The 22,586-nt window shown below is 39.4% G+C and overlaps 1 protein-coding gene and 1 pseudogene across 1 annotated transcript; one reads left to right on the forward strand and one right to left on the reverse strand.

Annotated features, from left to right (window-relative positions):
- Nucleotides 1–4,140: 4,140 nt before the first annotated feature.
- LOC121050616 lies at nt 4,141–5,088 on the reverse strand (annotated as a pseudogene).
- A 14,141-nt stretch (nt 5,089–19,229) lies between these two features.
- LOC112175607 (molybdenum cofactor sulfurase) lies at nt 19,230–21,417 on the forward strand. Its single transcript, XM_024313307.2, has one exon. It carries the CDS (start codon nt 19,248–19,250, stop codon nt 21,144–21,146), a length of 1,899 nt encoding a protein of 632 aa, XP_024169075.1. The 5' UTR covers nt 19,230–19,247; the 3' UTR covers nt 21,147–21,417.
- Nucleotides 21,418–22,586: the final 1,169 nt, after the last annotated feature.

Consider the following 22,586-nt stretch of genomic DNA (forward strand, 5'->3'; position numbering starts at 1 on the left):
CCAAAGTCTGCATTCCAGAAGCATGTTCAAGGTATTGGTCTACGTAAACTATCTGAATTACCTAACATGTAATTTTCAGGGGGAGTCAAAATCAGGGGGAGTATCTTGAAGCATACCCACTTGACCATCGTGTACTCTTTTTGTCCTTCGTCCAGGGTTATTTTGTCCCACTGGGTTTTGTTACCTGGCAAGGTTTTAACGAGGCACATCTTTAGCATGGTCACCCCACTTATACTACATCCTGAAGATGCTTTGATTCGACATATACATGCATTTGCTCATCTTTTCCCTTCGACCACGAGTTTCTCCCACTGGGTTTACCGGGCAAGGTTTTGGTGTAGCAACTCTAATGCATCCCTCTCGTAGACATACTATCTACTTATGGTGTTAATAAGAAGACTTCACCTATCTCTAAAGCTGTGATACTGCTACTCCACACTCAAGCGCGTTGTGCTCTTTTTCTCCTTCGACCAAGATTGGTTTTTTTTTTTTCCATAGGGTTTTTATTACTTGGCAAGGTTTTTGACGAGGCAACTTAGAAGCGCTCAGCCTATGCAACACTATTGACATGGAATAGCCAAGGGGGAGTGTTGTAAATATTTGTGGATAATCATGTAAATAGATGTTGAGTAATAGGTGCCTATCCCTATAGATTGGTGATTGATAGGTTGTAATTATAGGAGTGATTGGATTGTAATTAAGCATTACCCTTTTGTGTACACCATGTAGTCCTATATAAGGCTCCTTATGGTGAGATGAATAATACACACATTCTATTCTTTGTGTCCAAACTCTCTCTCTCTCTCTCTCAAAATTTTTTTCTGTTTTACAACAGATCGCTAAATATTAAAACTGATCGAGTTTAGTTAATAGAATTGTCCTGACTAGCCCCTTGCACTAGTTCAATTAATCTGTTTTAGATACAAAACTTTCCTCCACCCAATGTAAGCTAGCTATAGATATGCATCACCACTTAAGCATCGATCAGACTTCAGATTCGAAGTTAGTCTGATATCGATCACTCGCAGAGAAGTTGCCAAGATTTCCTTAACACCTTCTAAACAGTTGGATACACCCATCTCCCCTAGCATGTAACAAATAAAAATTTAGAAATTATTGATTCAAATTCATGAACAAGGAGCGAGGAGTATACATCGATCAGGAATCTTTTCGTTAGTTTGTACATTAATATTTTTGAAATTAAATGGATCGACAACCTTGCAGCTTCAAAGTTCAAATCAATTTGGTTACATGCATTTGATTTTATTTATTTATAGTTAAATAGATTTCATTAGAAGAAAGGAGTCAGAAGGGCACACATACAATCATACATAATATCCCTAATCTATGGGAACATAGTACCATTTACTATTACATTGACGCTCAATTATTCTAAGAGCCTACATGACTATGTAAAGTCATTCAACACAAAAATAAAATAATTTGAATCCTTATTCGTTAATGCACTCAATTGTGGTACTTTAAGAGATTCATTTACTTCGTTTAAAAACAAACCCATACTATGCAAGCTAGTAATACACTAATACCTATGCCAAACATAAGATTAATTAGTTGGATCAATTTGCCAGGATCCCAAATCCAAAACTTTAGAGAATCAGAGCCCATCAGCTTGGTCCACACTTGGGCCCAGATCCAAAAAACACCTCAAACCTCTTTGGATATCCCAAATTTTTTGGGCACCCAAGTTGTTTTGCGCACCCCAACATCTGTATTGCCGACATTTTTTTTTGTTTTTTTTGTTTTAGGGAATCAATATTTGAGATAAAATTGCTATATATTCTCATTGATAATATGGGCATCTTTATAGAGGATTCCAATGCATAGAATTTGAATTGTACAAAGAAAGATAATCATACAATGAATGAATATCTCTAAGATATTCTCCGAGATTATCTCTAATTAAAACTCTATTAACACTAGGTCAAGTAACCTAGAGTTTGGGCCAAACACATATTCTGGATTTACTTGAACACTCCCCCTTGTATCGCCCAAACGTGGTGCTCCTCTCATTGCCTCATTAAAAACCTTGCCGAGTAACAAAAACCCAGTGGGACAAAAATAACCTCAGTCGAAGGGGAAAAAGAGCACAACACACCATTCACGTTTCGAGACCATACATGTCACTACAACAGAAAGTGAATCAGATGACAGTTAAAAACTGTCATCTGATATGGAGGGTGGCTGTCGTCTATCTCGGTGACGTCTGATGAAGGCGCATTTAGAGAACTGTCGTGTGATGAACTCGGCATCCATGTCGACAACATGTTGATAGGCTCTTGACAGCATCAACTGTCGTGTGAAGTTTGTTCAGACAACAGGCAATTTGAGCACCTGTTGTGTGATTGATATTAAGAAGTCGTTTTTGTTTATAACCATTGTATGATTATTATTCAGACGATAATTTTTATTTTGAGGCCATTGTGTATATTGTGTACATATGACATTTTATTAATATATTTTCTGTAGTTATTGTTGTCCTAATAGAATGATTCAATGCATTATATATGCTGAAATTGGAATAAAAAATGACCAAATTAACATATCAATATATAAAAGAGATTGTTATAATCTATATCATGCACCAAATTGGATAGTACAGAGGGAAATCCTTGGGCTATCCTGCGCATCACCTATGCATATTCTAGCCATCTTATATATAACGAACAATTATCTACCCCACTGTTCCTTCAAGCTTCAAGCCAATCATTTGATTCACCTCAGACCCAAACTCATCAGGAAGCTCATACAATACTGCCAGGCAAAAACTAGATATCATGGCAGCCATGGCTTTCTCATAGTCTATTCCCCTTTGCTGAAAGTAAAATAGCTGGTCTTCACCAATTTTGGAGGTACTAGCTTCGTGTTCAATGCGAGCTGTGGGATTCTTGACCTGTTAACAAGTACAAAATGATTTCATTGAGGAACAAAGACTAATAGTATGTTCCATGATAGTTTTACATTATACAAGCACTAACTGGAAGAAAAGCAACAACATAATGTAAACTGGAAAGCAACAACATAATGATTATTTTGGAAAAAAAAAATCAAACTGAAAATTAATACCAAAACAGCCAATTGCAAGGCAATTCTTATGGTTGTAAACCTTCAAACATGCCTTTATTGGCTGAAAATTAAAAAACTAGTAGCACTCAAGGATGTTCCAGTTAATCCATCATCAACTACCTATAATATTCAGCTTAAACCCACACTGCAATGCAAGAATATGCTTGTAAACATGTAAGATAAAGACCAAAATCACTCTAGACAAAACACTCTAGATAATCAATGGAACAGTAAGATAAAGACCAAATCACTTCCAATTGCTAGAACCTGTTTTAACATTCTCAACAAACACTAACTATTTTGTTAACCATCTGGTAAGCATCACAAACAAGCAACCTCGATACAAAACACTAGTGTAAACCCATAGTTTGCATGCAATGTACAATTGGACATCATACATAAACATTAGTGTTTTAAATCTATGATCTTCTTTGCTTTAGGTAAAGATGCAACATCATCATGTGGATAAAAATACTTAAGAGCCTTCTTATGTGACTAAACTCTTAAACATACTTGGGGTATTACTATAATGCTGAGCCAATCCCTATGCTGTGAACTTCAAAGGAAGCAATTTCACAACATCCAACACCAACTGAGAGCACAGAGGGAAGAAATTGTAACCGTACCTTCCAGATGAAATGAAAGCATATAAGAATACCAATGGTACAACCAAAGTATATACTAGTCCCAACTAATCAGAGTTGGAAAAATCAATCCTAATTCACCACTCCACCCTATCTAAGGTCAGATTCTCTATTACAACTAATAATCAAACAAAAATTCCAAAATGTGATTGCACCTACTCCACATATAAGATAATAGTCTCATGTAAATAGATAGAATAAAATAAAGCTAACAAAAACTTATTTCCAAGGAAGATGATGATTGGTACCTCATGAAATGGGTATTCATCAGCTTCAAGCATACGTACAACCTGAAATGGGTATTCATCAACTTCCATATACTGCATAACTGCCTCTACAGGTCTAGTTTCTTCACAATCAAGCTCAGAACCCTAATCAACACTAACTGACAATGAATTTCATATAACAACCCCAATTTCAAGAGTCAAACAAATTATGACACCCAAAATTAAAAATTAAAAAACACACAGCGACACCTAAGATTTCAACAAGCATATAACAGTTTAAAGAAAAGAGGTAAAAGTGAAAGAGAGAAGTCACCTAAAGTTCACTCCTTTTGCAATGCAATAAGACAAGAAGAACAGAGAGTCCAAACCAAACCAAATGGTCGATCTTGCTACATCTCTCCACATGATCAGATCATTCAATAGCTACCCAATTCTCTCAAGACGACCCCCATCATCATCATCCACTATCAACACAAACACAAACATAAATCACACAAAAAAAATATAAAATAAAAACCAAAGCAATCGAAGATTGAAAGAAAGAGGTCGGGATTGACTTGTAGATGAAGTTGGGGAGGGCACACAAGGGACCAAACTCAGCTAGTCCTTCTTGGACCTTCTTTTCCTAGGCTTGACAATCTATTCCCCCAAACCCAAATCCTTATCTTCTCGAATCTCAACCTCCGATCTCCTCCTGGACCTTCAGGTGTTCCTGTGCGAGGCATAACCTAGAGAGCCCATGGGAGCCTTTGCTGCTCTTGCACCCCTCCGTCGTGGGCCTGCCAGTTTCACCGTGGGCTCATCGGCATTTCAAACAGATCGGCGAGACGGGTCTTTGACCTTCTTGGATTAGGCGAAGGCAAGAATAGAAGTGGCTCGTGCAGAGGAAGCGAAGGTAAAGATTTGCGAGATGAAGGTGAAGGTGATTGAATGAGACCCAGGGAGCGAAGTTGAAGATTTGCAAGTCGCGACGCCAATTTGGTTAGGGACGGAGGCTCCGAACTAGAATGGTGACGATAAAGAGGCGGAAAGGCATTTCTGGGTGGTAAAGGATCGATTAGTGAGAAAGAAGCGATACCTGAAACCCTAATCGAGTCTCTGATGGTGGCAATGGATCGCAAAGAGATTTCCATGGAGAGAGAATCTTTGGTTGACTGCTCGAAGAAGTTTTGGATGTTCTTCGTGTTTATGTTGGCTCTCCACGCATTATTGCACTTCTTTTCTCGGAGCCCAGACCGAAACCTTCAGCGAGATCTTGGAGATTTGAAAATTGAAAATTGAAAATTGAGGATTTGAAATTTAGGGATCCAGACGGTGGATGGTGGGGATTTGAAAATTGAAACCCTAGAAAGTTGAGGGAAAGAGTGAGGGTTTGGCCATTGGTTTTGATTTTTGGGGAGACGCTGTCGAGAGAGGGAGGAGCTTTGGGTTTTGGTTTTGGGTATGTATCAAGAAAAAGTGAGGAGCTTTCACGATTTTGTTATTTTTTGCCCAAAGTGTTAGGATTTTGTTATATCATTTCTCGTCATATGATCAATACATATTGGGGAAAATTTGGGATTTCATATGGTGTTTGGCACCACCAACATGGTGGGAAACTTGGCTCTCAATTTTTTTAGGGTTTTAAGCTCAACCTATATCGATTAGGACAAGTTGTATCAATTTGGAGAAGGACTCGCACAACAGAATTTCATAATAATGAGTCTGAATGCATTAGTTTTAAGTTTGGAGTTTGTCTTCTATCAATTTGACTTCCCCCTGTAGGGAGTTGAAGAAAACTGGTGGTGGGAAATCTCCCTCCTTTCTGTCAAACTACTTGATCAGACCACAGTTATATCATTTCTCGTCATATGATCAATACATATTGGGGAAAATTTGGGATTTCATATGGTGTTTGGCACCACCAACATGGTGGGAAACTTGGCTCTCAATATTTTTGAGTGTCACACAACAGTTTTTATTCTAAACGTCTTCTAATCTAATTTCTAAGTCCCTATCACACAACGGCTCTTACAAAAACGACGTCTGAAAAAAAAACAATTCAATCACACGACGGACAAATGCATACCGTCATCTTAAAGGTGTTGTCTGATTCAATTTCTGTAGTAGTGTGTAGACATCTCCCCCCTAATGTATACATCTCCCCCTGATAACTACGGTCATGGGAGTTTCGAGATAACTTCCGCAAATGATGGTACCAACATGTTTTCCGAAAGTGGAATTTAGGCATTACTTAGTGAGCAAGTCTGCCATACTCTCCTCAGATCGAACCTAGTTCACTTTGATCTTGAGGAGAGTCTGTTGTTGTTGATTATCCTTGGTGTTGTCGCTTTTGATGTAGCCTTGCTTCATTTGTTCAAAATAAGCAGCATTATCCTAAATGCTCGTAGGCTCATCTGTGGTATACTTCAAACCACAATTTTTCAAACATGCGTAATTATGGATCCAACCCATATACATTCACGAACCACTTCGTGAAGAGCAATGATCTCTGCATTGTTTGAAGATATAGTGACTAGGGTCTGTTTTGTACACCTCCAAGATATCATGGTCTTTACCCATGGTGATCACTTAACCAGTTTGAGAATGACCTTTGTGTGGGTTAGAGAGATACCCAATATCAGTAAAACCTTCCAAAACGCTTATCATTTTGGGATGGGGATAGTGAACGCATGCCAGTGTTGGCGACGTTCCTGGTGTGTGATGGGTCTGAATCTATCATCTCTATGTAGGGATAAAACAAGCCCATATCAATCTTACATCTCAAGTACAGAAAGATATCTTTTACACCAATCCAAAGGCGACGCGTTGGCGCAAAGCTATATCTTAGCTAACAAGTTCAATGCCAATGAGATGTCTGGTTTTGTGCATTGAGCTAAGTATAATAATGCGCCTATTGTACTCAAGTAAGGCACTTCTGCCCCTAGCACATCTTCGTCATCATCTTTCAGACGAAGAGGATCCTTTTCAGGATCAAGACTATGGACGACCATAGGGGTGTTTGAAGGGCTGACCTTGTCAAAATACCTAACCATCTATCAACACGATGCTCAAGTTCCAAACCAAGATATAATCATGTTTACCCAAAATCCATAATCTCAAACTCGGATTTCAAGTGTTCAGCGGTTTCCCTTAACTCTTTAAGGGATTCTAATGAAGATCATGTCCAACATGAACCGCGATAAAATCTGAAACTTGTTATGGAAACGCGCGGGTATATCCATTCCCAATCAAGTAGTCACTTTAGTGAGCATTTCAATCTTATTGCAAACGCGCTCAGTGGACTAGAGCCACTTGACTTGGGTAAATGAAGTTCACCATGAACCTTCTTGTATATTCTGTATCTAGATCCCCATAGAGATACGTAGTGAAGACATTTGTAAGCTGCATGATCAGTTATTTGGAAACTACCAAACTGATAGGGTAGTGGAGTGCAATGACATTCATTACGAGAGAATATATCTCATCATAGTCGATTCCAGGGCGTTTTGTGAGAAGCCTTGTGCCATAAGGCGAGATTGTCATCTCTTTTTCTCATCACGCTTTCTAACGAAGACCAATTAGTCAACAGGTTTTATGTTAGGAGGTGTTGGCATCACTGGCTCAAAAACTTTCCTCTTCGTTTGAGAATCCAACTTAATCTGGATTGCATCTTTCCATTTAAGCCAGATTTCTCTACGTTGGCATTCATTCATCAACGGAGCGTGGTTCGATATCATCAGACTCAACAAACTCATGCGCAACGAAATGCACAACTACATCATTAATTATGATGGAGTTTCTATCCCACATCTCATGTACACTAGTGTAATTTTCATAGAGCTCTATATTCTCAAAAATAGGTCTTACGTTGAGGTGTCCCCCAAAGATAACCATAATTCGAAAGATTCTCATGAGACTGATTTTGAGTCTTGATGATCAAAGGATTGAAATGTGCCAAAGTATCCTTCGAACCCACGGGCTTCCTCCCACGCATCCTAGCTGGGGCCATGGCCTGTAACACTAGAGTGCCACTCTCTTTGGCATTGGAGCCATGCCTACCTTCGTGTAGGGTGGCGCTACATCTTCTTGTAGGGACGTATTTCCTTACAGGTATATTTGCAGCAGATGTGTGATCTCGTCACTTTAGTAGGGATCGAGATGAGACATAGTGGGGACAGACCACGACAATTCATGTCGTTCCTGCTGAACATTTATGTTCTTATCTCCCCCTAACGACAGGAAATCTGTCTCATCAAAGTGACGTTCGCAAATCTAGCGGAAAGGAGATCGCCTTGCAACTGCATTAAGTGGCGAATGATTGTTGGAGTCTCAAATCCAACTGAGTTGCCCATTCTTCTGTAAGGACCAATCATAGAGCGCTGTAGCGGTGCAATTGGCACATAAATGATATACTCAAATATGCGTAAGTACGATTTGTACCCAATCACTAGCTGTAACGCAGAGGTAGATTGAGTGGCAATGGGTCGTAGAGTAATTAGCATAGCTTCATGCGATCTTACATCACCCCAAGCGGATATAAGGAGATTGGTGCGCATTACCAATGTCCGGACTACCATCGTAGTTGTTTCCGCGAGACCATTTGAGTGTGTTCATGGGAATTTAATGTCCAACATTAATCCCAATACAATAACCATCGAAAGTCTTCGATGTAAACTCTCTAGCATCGTCAAATCCAATTGACAGAATAGGATGATCCAGGGAGTGAGCCCGTTGTTGTATGATACGTGCTAGGAGTGTAACATAAGCAGCATTACAAGTGGACAATGGCACAACACGTGACCAGTGTGTTTGCGTGTCAACCAACATCATGAGATATTTAAACGTCCGCAAGTTGGTTGAACTAGTCCACAGAATCCCCATGAATTCTATGTAAGAACATAATGAGTAGTATTTTTATATCCTTTGCATAGGACGATCTCAGTCCTAATTTCCCTAAGGAACAGGCTTTGTAAAACGAGCGAGAGGCTTTAGAAGCAACAAATGAGGATTTTGGTTGGGCCTGAGCGTTTGAAACGCTATTTGAAGCAAGTTGGTGATTGCAGCATCACCTGGGGCGCCATCACCATGATGGACACCATCCATGGCGTCATGGATAGGGACTGTGCCAGCCCTAGGCTGGTGGTAGACTGAGGCGGTGCCCTAAGCAGCAACGTCGGTCACACTTAGTCCAGGAATCAACTTTTGATTCATGCTTTGTTTCGCTCTAGAGAAAGGATGTCCATGTGAAGTCTTTAGTAGACGGATCATCATATCATGACTAGGATGACCTATCCTGTCGTGACAAAGCCAATATTTGTCTAAATCCAAGAGATCTTCTCTCATAACTTCATTGGATTTAATAGCTCTAATAGTGACACAGAGTCCACTAGAGAGACACATAAACTTCTCTAAGATGCGTCTTTGTTAGCAATCGTTAGAAGTATTGCAAAGGAACTCATTTCCGTTCTCTTCATGCGTTTTTGCATGGAATTCGTTGGCTATTCATAGGTGCGATTTGCCCTAGGAGCGTAGAGAGTTTCTGTGACAGTAATCAAGGTGCCATTTGGCAAGGGGAATCTGGGCTATTCCATGTCCTTGAATTAATACTGATGTCCCAATCATCATAGTCACAAAGTAATATGCTCAGAATCAAAATTGAGTCATAATGAAAAGAACTCGAAATTTTATCCATAAACCAATAGACGTCATTGTCTCTTAACCATTAGGAGAATCTAATCCAAATTGTTAGCTAATGCAAACAATGGTGGTTGTCTAACTTCTTTCGGTAATTCTAAAATAAATGTGACCAGGTGAGTAGAGAGATATCGATGGAACAAGGCTTGCTTAAGTACTACTAATCTCAGAACCTTCCTAGACATCACACTTACTTTGGGTGCGCCTTCTTTGAAGAAAGACTAAACCATTGACATTTACTACAAAAATATATGACAATTGCCTATTACATCTCTTGGAAAAATAAAGACTTAAACAGAATTGGCGATCTATTGATCCCAGCCAGATTTGTATTCTTTAACCCTTCACTCTAGATCATCTTCTTGATCTTCTTGTTCCACATAGTGAGCTTCTCTTGTTTCACGATATGCTTTGTAGGCAGTGACAATTTCTTCTCGAGCTCTACAAATGTATGTCCAATGACCGGATACTCCACATTGAGAACATACATCTCTTTGCTCAGACTCTATTGATTAAGGTGCTTTGAAAGCGTCATTTAGATGACTCTTAGTGTTGGTGGCGCCACCAACATGGCCAGAGGCGTTGCCTCTCTCTCCACGTTGACCTCTTCGGGTCCATGTTCACCTATTTTAGCGGTTACCTTCCCAAGTAGAGCGATTATATGGACTAGAACGTCCATAAGTGTCCCTAAGATTAGAGTTTCTCTCTTAGCGCCCTCACTTGGGGGCGCAACTATAATTGGATTTTGGAATATGCTCTCTTTCCATAGATCTCGAATTATAGTTCTTCACAAGGATGTTGAGCTTTTCAGCGACATTCATAGCTCCAATGAGCTCATGAAACCTTGTGATCTGTCCTACAATAACATCCATTTGGTAGTTCTTAGCAACCATCAATGCAAAGATGGGGAAGGTAGAGAGAGTCTTCTTAATTAACACCGCATCTGTGATCTCTTTACCACATAATTCCATTAAGGATTTAATGCGAAGTGCTTCTGAGTTATAGTCAAGAACTGACTTGAAATCACAGAAGCGGAGGCAATGCCATCTCACTTCTAGGTCAGGAAGCAGGGAGTCACGGACGTTGCCAAATCTTTCTTCAAGTGAGACCCACAACCTTCTGGGGTCTTCTTCATTCCTACACTCATACTAGAGCGAATCATCCATATGACGAGTCATTAGAATGATGGCTTTCGCCTTATTTGCCACTAAGGCTGCTCTATTTGCTTCCTAGGCTTGACATTGCTCAACAGTTAGCACATCCTGGCTAGGCTCGAGAATTATATCTAGGATTCCATCTGCCTTAAGATGTTGGCGAACATCACGAACCCACCTGTGATATCCAGAGCCAGTTATTCCTAATAGAGCAAAGTCCAATTTATTCAGGTTACTCATCCTGAAAGAGAACAAGAAATTAGGGTTAGTTTCGGAGCATAAAAGGCTACCACGAAAACATATAAAATTTCTTAGCATAGTAGCTTCCAAGAAATTAGAAATTTCTGAGCGTAATCGCTTCCAAGAAATTCAATTCCAAGTGACATTGGATTAGATCGAAACAATGATGTTTGTGATCGATCGTTTTATCTTAACAAACTCTAAGTTTGGAGGACTCTACAAGCTCCAAGCTTGGAGTGAGCACGAACCCCCACAGTTTGGCTTAATTTGGTCTCCCCTATGATGTAGACAAGGGGGTAGAAGAAGGGAGGTTGCTAGTCCCTGAGAAAAAAGAAGGGAAAAGAAATAAAAACATAAAAAAACGGGAACTTTTAGTAAAAATTACCTCGAAATAGGTCACCGGGAAATTTGGCCGAAAAAAGTGGTCAGAAAATGGCCTGAAAAGTTGTCGGTGCTGATGTGGCAGGCTGAGCTGAGGTGGCGTTGGAGTGGGCCAAAGACGTGTCAGTTGGCCAGGCTGCAGTCCCTTTTTTTTTCCTTCCTTCAGTGGGTCGCGGACCAAGCTTTCTTCTTTCTGGGTCAAGCTCCCTTTCCTTCTTCTTTGGGCTGGGCTGCGTCGCTTCCTTTTTTTTTTTTTCTAGGCTCTTCTGGGACGGAAGGAGAATTAAGGCGGTGGTTCACTGATTCAGCAATTCTGGTGGCCGGTTTAGGAACTTCAAGGCCGGTTCCGTGGATAATTTTTCTGGGTCTCAGATTGTGGGATGTAGATGCCGCCTCTGACTAAATATGATGGTCAAATGTGGACCGGAATGGTTTTAACCTGACAGGGAATGTTCTTCTTTTTCTGGTGGCCAGTTTGCCATCTTTCCTACCTGTTCTTCGGGTGGCGCAGCCGGTTCTGGACTCCTGGGATTTGGGGCTTTAATATATGCAGCAGTGGTTGCTAGGGATTGAATGCTACGAAATTAGGTTTTCAGGGTTAGGGTTTCGTACTGATAACATGTTTTAGGAAATCGATATTTGAGAGAAAATTGTTATGTATTCTCATTGATAATAGGAGCCTCTTTATAGAGGATTACAATGCATAGAATCTGAATTGTACAAGGAAAGATAATCATACAATGAATGAATATCTCTAAGATATTCTCCGAGATTATCTCTGATTAAAACTCTATTACCACTAGGTCAAGTAACATAGAGTTTGGGCTAGACACATATTCTGGATTTACTTGAATAATTTTTTTATTTTTTATTTATAAAGGAAGAATTAAGTTGCACAAAGTCAAAAACTGTACAAAACAGAATAGAACAAAAACAAAAAAAAACTACTAGCTAAAGGGCAGCTCCAAGACATGAAAATTCCAGTAGCACTTGCAACATGATGTGAAAAATGTTGCAGCAGCCAAAAGGAGAGAACAGCAGCAGCACTCAAATAAATTATAAGGCCACCCAACTGCAGAATCAACCCAGCGAAGAACATATTGGCAGCAAAGAGGCAAACAAGCATATGTTTGCATTACGGGAAGGAATCAATGAGATAGAAATCAATAAAACAACAAGCACCTCAACAACCATTAAACAACTCGATATCCTGGTAGACCACAGAGGTTTCGCCCATAAGTACCCATTGCATTAGTGTGGCAAGAATCCCACCAGTGCGATATTGGCCAACTTGTCGGCCACTTGATTACCTTCCCTATAAATATGGGAGACTCGCACCTGCATTTTTTCAAGAAGAGCATGGCAATTACTCCATTGAGTTGCCAATCACCAAGGTACACTGGAGGAGGGAGAAGATAGAAAGTAAATTGCTAAACCTGAATCACATTAAATCCAAAGAGAAAACCAGCCCTTCCTCGAAGCAAAAGAAACAGCATGGCAGATTGCAAGGAGCTCTGCTTCCAGAGCTGAAGCTAAACCCATTGGACCTGCAAAACAACCGATGCAAAGACCTAAGTGATTGTGAAAAATACCACCAAACCTCGCTAAACCAGGAGTACCCGAGCCGCCCCATTGGTATTAACTTTGACTTGAAAGAAAAAGGGAGTTAACTAATTAACTTCAATAATCTTAGGAGCCCTGGGGAGGCGTCCACTGACCCCAATCGAACGTAGGATAAGTAGCTCATTGCGGGAGTTAAGCATAGTTTCCAGATTTGAAGAATCAATTTCCCGAAGGTGTAAACTCACAGAGCAAAAGATGGATACAGCTGTGATGACAGTGTCTTGAAACCTCAATGCGTTTCTAGCATGCCAAACTGCATAGACCACAGCTCCAATCATGCCCCACTAGAACAATTGTAATTGGGAACTGAAATGGCATTGAAGTGGGTAAAGAAATAGGCTTTCTATGTCATCAAAGGATGCAGAGACATGAAATAGCCGAAAAAGATTGCCCCGAATAAACTGAGTAAAAGGACACTCAAAAATTAGATGACTAATTGACTCTGACTTCAAGCGACAAAGAGAACAAAATGACGCCAAGGAAAAACCTCGATGTTGTAGCAGGTTATCAGTGAGCAACTTACCATGCAGTAATTTCCAAAGGACAACAGTGTGTTGTGGTCGATAGGAGGAAGACCAGACCCAAAAAGCCCATGGAACCTTTGGCTGATGTATTCGCTTCAAATCATCAGCTTGAGCAACTGAAAGCAAGCCATTACAAGAATCACGCCAAATCAACTTGTCAACAAACTCGGGTGAAATTGGAAGAATTGTGGCCTCAATATCATGGAAAAGAGCAAGCCACTCACCTTGAATATTAGGGGGTTTAGACCAAGATCCATCAACAATGAAATCAGAGGCTCACGAAGTAAGTTTTTACCAAGCGATAAAGGAATATTAAATCTTTCCACAATAGGTTTGTCAAGCCAATTAGCATGCCAAAAATTTATATTTGTACCTTTTCCAACAATCCATTTAGAACGAAGCTGTATATAACATAAAGCGGCTTGAATCCCGGCCAGATAGAAGAGCGTTTATAATAGGAACATGGTAGGCCCATTCCATTAAAGAAACGACCCTTAAAGAAAGTTGCTACAAAGGAATTAGAAGAAAAGAGATCCCAGAAATTTTTTCAACAGAAAAGCTTTGTTCAGATTTGGAGGATGCTTAACTCCAAGGCCACCTTCAGACTTTGGCAAACAACATTTCTTCCAAGCCACAGTGGAAAATCCTTGTAGAAGCACATTTCCAGTCCAAATAAAATTACGGACCCAAATACGAATTTGAGTCAAAACTGTGGAAGGCCAAGCATAAATTGTAAAGCTGTGAGAAAGCATACTCAAGACAACTGAATTAACCAATGTAATACGACCAACCATAGATAGAGAACACCCACGCCAATGAGAGAAACAACTCTTGACACGGTCAGCAAGGGCTTGGAAGTAAGCACGTTTAGGCCTTCCAGTGAAGATTGGGACACCAAGGTAAGTAAATGGGAGTGTACCGGGAGTAATTAGTAATTCCCAGCCATGAATAAATAAGTGGGCGACGAGCAAAACTAGCTTAACCTAGATAAATACTGCTGCATTGCAGACATTCACTGATACAAACACTGCACCCAACTCCGCAGCTGCACCTGCAGATCGGAGCTCAAAGACTCTTACCACCCTGCTCTAGGCACTGAAATCGTGGCTTTGCCATGAGTGAAGTCCATCCTACTTCGCCGCCACCAGCTTCCAGCCATATTCAATCCCAACCTAAACCTGCAAATCAAGCATTGGTCACTGATCTCCAGGGGCCTCAAGCACCCTCTAAGCGTTCCCTGCTAACAAACTCTAACTTGAGAGGCTGGTGACGGCGAAAATTCCCTCCTCTCCATATTGGCTCTAGTGAGATGTTGTGGAGGGGAAACCCGAGTACATCACCTATGAAAATGGGAACTCCAATTGAAAACTTGTTGAATGAAGACAACGTTGGATTTTCGTGAGAAGACAGCGAGAAGCATAGAGGAAGTTGGTGTCATACGCCGATGATGGAACCCCAAGCCATGGCGGTTAAGGACTAAGGTTTAATAGAAGTCAGAAGGATAAAATCATCGTATGGTATCCGAACTATCACGAGATGCACTTTTTGGTACCTACAAATTTTTAGGGGGTCTAGTGGTATATGTACTATCTCTCTGTTAGCCCCTATAATACTTTCGTCCACCATTCGGTTAAAAATGCCTATATAAGGGCCATGTGACACTCATGTGAGTAAAATATCAAATGTAAAATCATCTTTTCATTCATATTTAGAATTATAATATTTAATATATGAGTCAAATCTTTATATGGTACTTAAACTATTACGACATGCACTTTTTGGTACCTATAAATTTGTTAGAGAGTCTAGTGGTATCTGTACTCCGTTAGTCCTTTTAGTATTTCCGTCCATTTGTTAAAAATGCCCATGTGGCAGTCATGTGGCACTTTTATGATAAAAATATCAAGGGTAAAGTAGTTCTTTCATTCATATTTAGATTTATAGTATTTAATATATTTTATATCTATAATTTAAAAATATATTTCGACATATAAAAAAATTAAAATAATACTGAATTCTATTTGTCATGTTCTTGAGACAATTCATCTCAGTACCTTTATTTGTGTTTGTTTTTTTTTCAAGAAAATGTTTTTTTTTTTTTACAATTTTATTCTTATTTTTAATAGAATAATTGACAGAAGTACTAAAATGGCTAATAGATGAATAATATAGGTACCACTAAACTCTCCTAAAATTTTTAGACACCAAAAAATATATTCCATGATAATTCAGGTATCATATAAAGATTTTAACCACGACAAAAAAAAGATGGTGCATGCATTTGATTAGTCTTCCATGTCATTCTTTACTTATTTGATTGAAGCTTGTTCCTTCAAACGGATTCCTTGATTGAAGCTCACATTTCTTTCATAATATTATAACTAATGACTCTACCAAACATAGAGTATAATATATTGGAGGAACGTGTCAGATTTTAGCTTTTGTCTTTGAAACAGATTATTTGATAATGCATGATACAGCAATTGGATTCAAGGAATCTTTTATAAGTTTGTTTTTAATATTGTATGTCATAGTTGACACTGAAAATGATGCGTTTACGTACACTCATGTACATACCTATTTTCGACTTAAACATTGTAAAACTCAATCAACAACATTGTAAAACTCAATCAACTCACTTTCGTTGAGAAAGAGAAACCAAAATGCAGACTAATGGGGGCAGTGATAACCAAATTAGTTTCGGTCCGAAGTCTTAACTTGAGGGTTTTATCCGGCCAAACCGACGACTAAACCGGAAAGATGGTCTGTCTCGGAGTCGAGTTTTGCAGTGCCAAAATGCTGCCCCTCCATCTTTATGGTTGATGTATTAATCATCATGGGGTCACAATTCACAAAATTTGGTAAAACAAATGAATGTGATCGGAAATATGGCCCCTATAGATGACTTGGATATAGGTCACATCAATCTCCTGATTCTGGATAACATATGCTGGTTGAAGGTTTGCAACTTTGCATTAAATCTGTTCAAAAAAAAAAAAAGGTTTGCATTAAATGATTAAATCAAACTCAGATATGGACGTTTTCTATCTTATTAGGCTGTTTAATAAGAAATTGAGAATTTACGCAATGCCTTTAAACCCACGCAATGCCAGACCTACCCACATCCCCTTCCATCGCTTTCCTTTATTGTTTACTTCTCGTTGTTGTTTCTATCGATCACCAGCGACCACCTAGTTGACCCATAAATCTATTGACCTATCATGATAACTTGTACTTTGCTCTTCGGAGTATCCACGGTATGATACCTCACCATGAGATTGAAATTCTGCGTTTTCTAGATCAATATCTCAAACGATCATATCAGTAAATACATAACAAAATTAGACAAGTTAATCATATAATTGATATTATATAAAGGAAAACGATTGTTAGCCTCAATGAGGCATATGATTTATGGCCTCAATTTTAGGCATCATGTCATATCACCTATTTGCTAAATTATGTTATGTAATTCTTGACAACAAGACTATATCCTTCTAAAATCTAATAGCTCTAAATTATTTTAGCTTTCTTCTAAATTTTTTTTTTTTCCAATTACTCTGATGCTTAGATTTAAACAATTTTTTTTTCTTCAATCAAGAATAGAAATTTTTTTATATAATTTGATCCATAGATTTGTACATACATTTGATTAATAGATTTGCATACGACATGTATATGAATTCGAAATTTATTGGGTTCCTAAAAATTATGAAAATATAATGTGAAACATGCATATGTGTGTGTATAATTTGTCCAAAAACAACAGTTTCCTCTCTAAACCACAAGAAAGTAGACTCGATCGTCTTTCTCTCTCCTCTCTTTGTTCAACCCGCGTGGATCTCTAACTTCCCCAACCTTCGGTTTCCTGAAGAAAAAAAAGAAGAAGAAGATAAATTGGGCCATGTTTCTCGGGAGAGGCCGCTGGCACCTCCGACCTGACCAGATTTGAATTAGCCGGTTCAAGCTTTCTCAGAACTCCTGTCGTGGATAGGTAGGGAAATCACCCATCACAATGTCAATATAATCAGTCAAAGTTTTAGACTTTTCCATACTTCAACAAAAACCCTCATAGCTCCCAGTTCTTGGGAAAATTCTTGGGGGTTTACCAAAAGATTTTGCATGGCACACAAACAATTTGGAAAAGTATGACGCACTTTTTATGATAGAGGCACAATTACAACTATATATTCTAGTAGTTGGTTATTTAGAAGATATTGATCATAACCTAGCTATATGTTGCTTAATTGGCCAGTCAGAGTCCACTCCAAAAAAAAAAAAATTATTCTTTTTTATTTTTTCTTTTTCTTTTTCATGCTTAGATTTATACAATTTTTTTTCTTCAATCAAGAATAGAAAAAGTTTTATATAATTTGATCCATAAATTTGTACATATATTTGATCAATAGATTTGCATAACACATGTATATGAATTCGAAATTTGTAGGAACAACAAATTATAAAAATATAATGTGAAACATGCATATATATAAAATTCGTCCAAAAACAGCAGTTTCCACCCAATGTCGATATAATCCTGTCAAAGTTTTAGACTTTTTCATATTTCAACCAAAACCGTAATACCTCCCAGTTCTCCCAGTTCTTGGGAAAATTCTTGGGGGTTTAAAATTTTACATACCCTAAAAACTATCTGAGTTTTCTTTTCAGAATTTTCAAAGTAGGTTCTCAAATTCCCTCAAAAATGAATATGTGGAAGACTTGAGAGGAGACTCAGTCCTCTCAAGTCTTCTAGAGTTCTAGGGATGGGAGCACATTGACAATTTTGAAATATGCTGGCGGGTCCAAAAAGGTTTCCCTGGATTAGAAAATGACTTGCATATGTTCATATCTATGATCATTTGCATGGCACACAAACAATTTGGAGAAGTGTGACACTTTTTATTAAAGAGGCACAACTACAACTAGCTAGATCTTCTAGTAGTTGGTTATTTAGAAGATATTGATCATAATCTAGCTATGTGTTGCTTAATTGGCCAGTCAGTCCACTCAGAATAAATCAAAGCAGGTTTTGGCCTGCAACAATTTGCTTTTGCCAGCCACTACCACAAAGGCACAAAGTCCGCTTACCCTTTTCTAGTTGTTGCTTTCTATTTCAGCATCTTCATGACAAGGAAAAAAGCCATTATCTCTAGGGAACCACCACAGCCACTCATTCCTCTCTAGGAGGGTCCTCACAATCTGAGGTTTATTATGGAAAGAGAAAGAAAGAACGCAAACTGTCTTTGGTTCACGTAATTAATACTAACATAAAGTTTGCCAGATTTTAACTTTTGGAGTTCAATACTGTTCGTTTCGATAATATATATAAAAGAGAATGTTAGCTTAACATACATTGTTAACTTATTCTTTAACATCTTAAATTTTAGAGAAATATAGCAGTTACATAACACATTGGACATCTTGAACTTATTATTTAAAATCAACTAACAACATATTGCAAGCTACATCAAAATGGTGTAGACTTTACGGTCACTTGTGCTCTGTCATAAGCAACAAAGGGATCACCACCACAATGCCAGCAAAAGTGAAGTTCATGGAAGACAAGGTCAATGGAGTGAGCAAATGACTTTTCCAACTGAATATTGTTCTCCAAGACCAACCTGTCCACATCTCTCAATCAAACCAAAGACTAGTTCACATTTTTTGGCACTGGAAAACACCCAATAAAAAGAAATGGGAGGAGTTAGAAAAGAAGAAGAACCTAAAGGAAAAATAGGCAAAATCATGAACTCACCTTGCCTTAGACAAGCCTCAAAAACCTGCTTACATGGTTGCTGTGCAGCTCCTTTTCTTGCTCCTCCTCCTCCTCCTCCTCCTCAAAAGCCGAATTCGTCGACAACAAACAACAAAGTCACCATTTTCAGGTATGACTTCACTCTTGCAACAGCTGCTTCCCTCTGCTGCTACCCCAACTCCCAATTCACAAACCATGAGTCACTCCCTTCATTACATGAATCATATGCTTATTTCATTAAAGCATACCCTCAATACTCCCAAACTGATCAAGCAGACTATATCAGAGCCCATGAGTATCACCATCTCAACCTCTCCAAACATGTCTGCCTTGATTACATTGGGCACGGCCTCTTCTCATTCTCTCAGCTCCAAAAGCATTACCAAACACCTTCAATTGCTTCATCATCATCATCATCTCCTCCTCCTCTTCCCCCTACTATTCCTCAGTCACTATATGCCCCGGAACCATTATTTTTCGATATTTCGTACAAGTCAGTGAACTTGCATACCCAAATATTGTATGGGGGACAAGAATCAGAATTTGAATTTGAAATGAAGAAAAGAATCATGAGTTACATGAACATCTCAGAAGTTGATTACACCTTGATTTTAACTGCCAATCAATCATCAGCTTTCAAACTTCTAGCAGACTCTTATCCCTTCCAGAACAATCCCAACCTATTGAGTGTTTATGACTACAAGAATGAGGCTGTGGATGTGATGGCAGAGAGCTGTAAGAAAAGAAGAGGACGAGTCATGTCTGCCGAGTTCTCATGGCCTAACATGAGAATTCATACAAGTAAATTGGGGAGAAAGATTGGGAAGAGGAAGAAGATCAGGAAGCGGCCCGGATTGTTCGTTTTCCCACTTCAATCAAGAGTCACCGGAGTTCGATACTCGTATCAGTGGATGAGCATAGCGCAGGAAAATGGGTGGCATGTGTTGCTTGATGCATGTGCATTGGGGCCTAAGGACATGGAGACATTAGGTCTCTCTTTGTTTAAGCCTGACTTTCTAATTTGCTCTTTCTTCAAAGTTTTCGGGGAAAATCCATCCGGCTTTGGTTGCTTGTTTGTCAAGAAATCGAGCGCTTCGGTGTTGAAGGATTCCTCAGTTGTTTCGAGCATAGGAATCGTGAGCCTCGTCGCATCTTCAATACCATCTCAATTAGTAGTAGAGAAGTCAAGTGACAAAGAAGTCTCAATAAAGCAAAAGGCACACACACTTTCGGAAATTGAGGAGCTAGAGAGAGATTCTGAGTCTGACCAATCCGAAAATTGGGAGAGTTATGAAAGTGGCAAGAGCTCAGGGATTGAATGTAGAGGTTTGGATCATGCAGATGAATTAGGCCTGGTACTAATTAGTAGGAGAGCAAGGTACCTGATCAACTGGTTAGTGAATGCATTGATGAGTCTTCGACATCCACATTACTCCGAATATGGGCATCAATTGGTCAAAATCTACGGCCCCAAGATTAAATTCGACAGAGGACCAAGCCTGGCATTCAATGTGTTCGATTGGAAAGGGGAGAAGATCGAGCCTTCAATTGTCCAGAAGCTTGCTGATCGACACAACATTTCGCTGAGCTACGGAATTTTGGACCACATTTGGTTCTCGGACAAGCACCAAGAAGAAAAGGAAACGAAGTCGGAGACATGTAGAAGTGAAGTGGAAGGAGCTCATGTTTCTGTGGTCACAGCTGCATTGGGCTTCTTGACAAATTTTGAAGACATTTACAGGCTTTGGGCATTTGTTTCGAGGTTTTTGGATGCCGACTTTGTGGAGAAGGAAAGGTGGAGATACATGGCCCTCAATCAAAGGACTGTTGAGGTTTGAAGTTATTCTTTCATTCTTTCACATTATGAGGAACAATCATAACATGTACTATCCAAGATGAGAGAAGTTTGTTCAATCAAAGACACACATAATAGAAAAGAAGAATAAGAAGAAGAAGAAACAAATGTAGAGATAATGCCAGATGTCCTTACCAGACTGCTGATCTGTCCCATTGTAATGTGAATTTTAATTTAATTTGAATGCAAGGTCCAGATTGACAGTCTGATATGTTGTACCATGTGGCAAGAGTACTAAACATAATTTACATATACGTATACGTGTGTGTCTATATATATATATAGAAGCCTTCCAATGAGGGATCCCTTTTTTGAGTATTTTATAGGGATAGGCATTTTACCAACTTTTGGATCATATTTTCACATCTCAACCGTTCAGTTTTTAGGTCCTAATGTGTAGATCACTTCTACAAATTTTCAGCCAAATCGGTGATCGTTAAGGCATCCAAAACTGCAATTTACACGAACGGACCGAATCTGTCGAACCGGAACCGTTCGTGTTTATAATGGTAAATTGCAGTTTTGGATGCCTTAACGATCATCAAATTGGCTGAAATTTTGCAAATTTTGCATAAGTGATCTACACATTAGGACCTAAAAACTGAACGGTTGAGATGTGAAAATATGATCCCAAAGTTGGTAAAATGCATATCCCTATAAAATACCCAAAAAAGGATCCCTTAGAGAAAGGGCCCTGATATATATATATATATATATATATATACACACACACGAAAATGTTCTGAAGAGGACGTCCGCAACTCAGAAAAAGTGCGGACGTTGCTCTTCCGGCCTCGATTGAGCTGCGACAGCTCGGCGCGGCTTGCCGGAGGGACGCCGGGGGTCGTGCAGAGAGGTATGCGGTGTGGTGGAGTCGCCGGCGACGGTTATGCACAGAACCTGCAACTGCAGGTGAGGTGGCTGCCCAGAAACCGGCAAGCCCGACCTCCTCCGACCTCGAACGCCGCCCAGAAGAGGTCTGGGATGCCTCTGGCCTCCCTCCGGCCAGCCCCGCGCCGTCGTCGTCGCCTGGAACCCGCCTGCTGCGTCGACGTCCGCACTTTAGCGAAGTGCGGACGTCCGCTTCAGAACCCGCCTGTATATATATATATCCACTGCGGATGTCCGCACTTTTTCTTAGGTACGGATTTTAGGTTTTGACACACTTTTTTATCATATTTTCACATCTTAACCGTTCAATTTTTAGGTCCTAATGTATAGATCACCTATGAAAAATTTCATCCAAATTGGTGATCTTAAGGCATCCAAAACTGCAATTTACAACAATGTACATGAACGGTTCCGATTCGGCAGATTCGGTTCTTTCGTGTAAATTGCAGTTTTCGATGCCTTAACGATCACCAATTTGGCTGAAATTTTGCGTGGGTGATCTATACATTATGACCTAAAAACTGAACGGTTA

This window comes from Rosa chinensis, chromosome 7 (assembly GCF_002994745.2).
Source record: "Rosa chinensis cultivar Old Blush chromosome 7, RchiOBHm-V2, whole genome shotgun sequence".
NCBI lineage: Eukaryota > Viridiplantae > Streptophyta > Magnoliopsida > Rosales > Rosaceae > Rosa > Rosa chinensis.

What these genes read in the sequence shown, in the direction of transcription:
- LOC112175607 (XM_024313307.2), top strand. Translation starts at nt 19,248, where the DNA reads ATGGGAGGAGTTAGAAAAGAAGAAGAACCTAAAGGAAAAATAGGCAAA.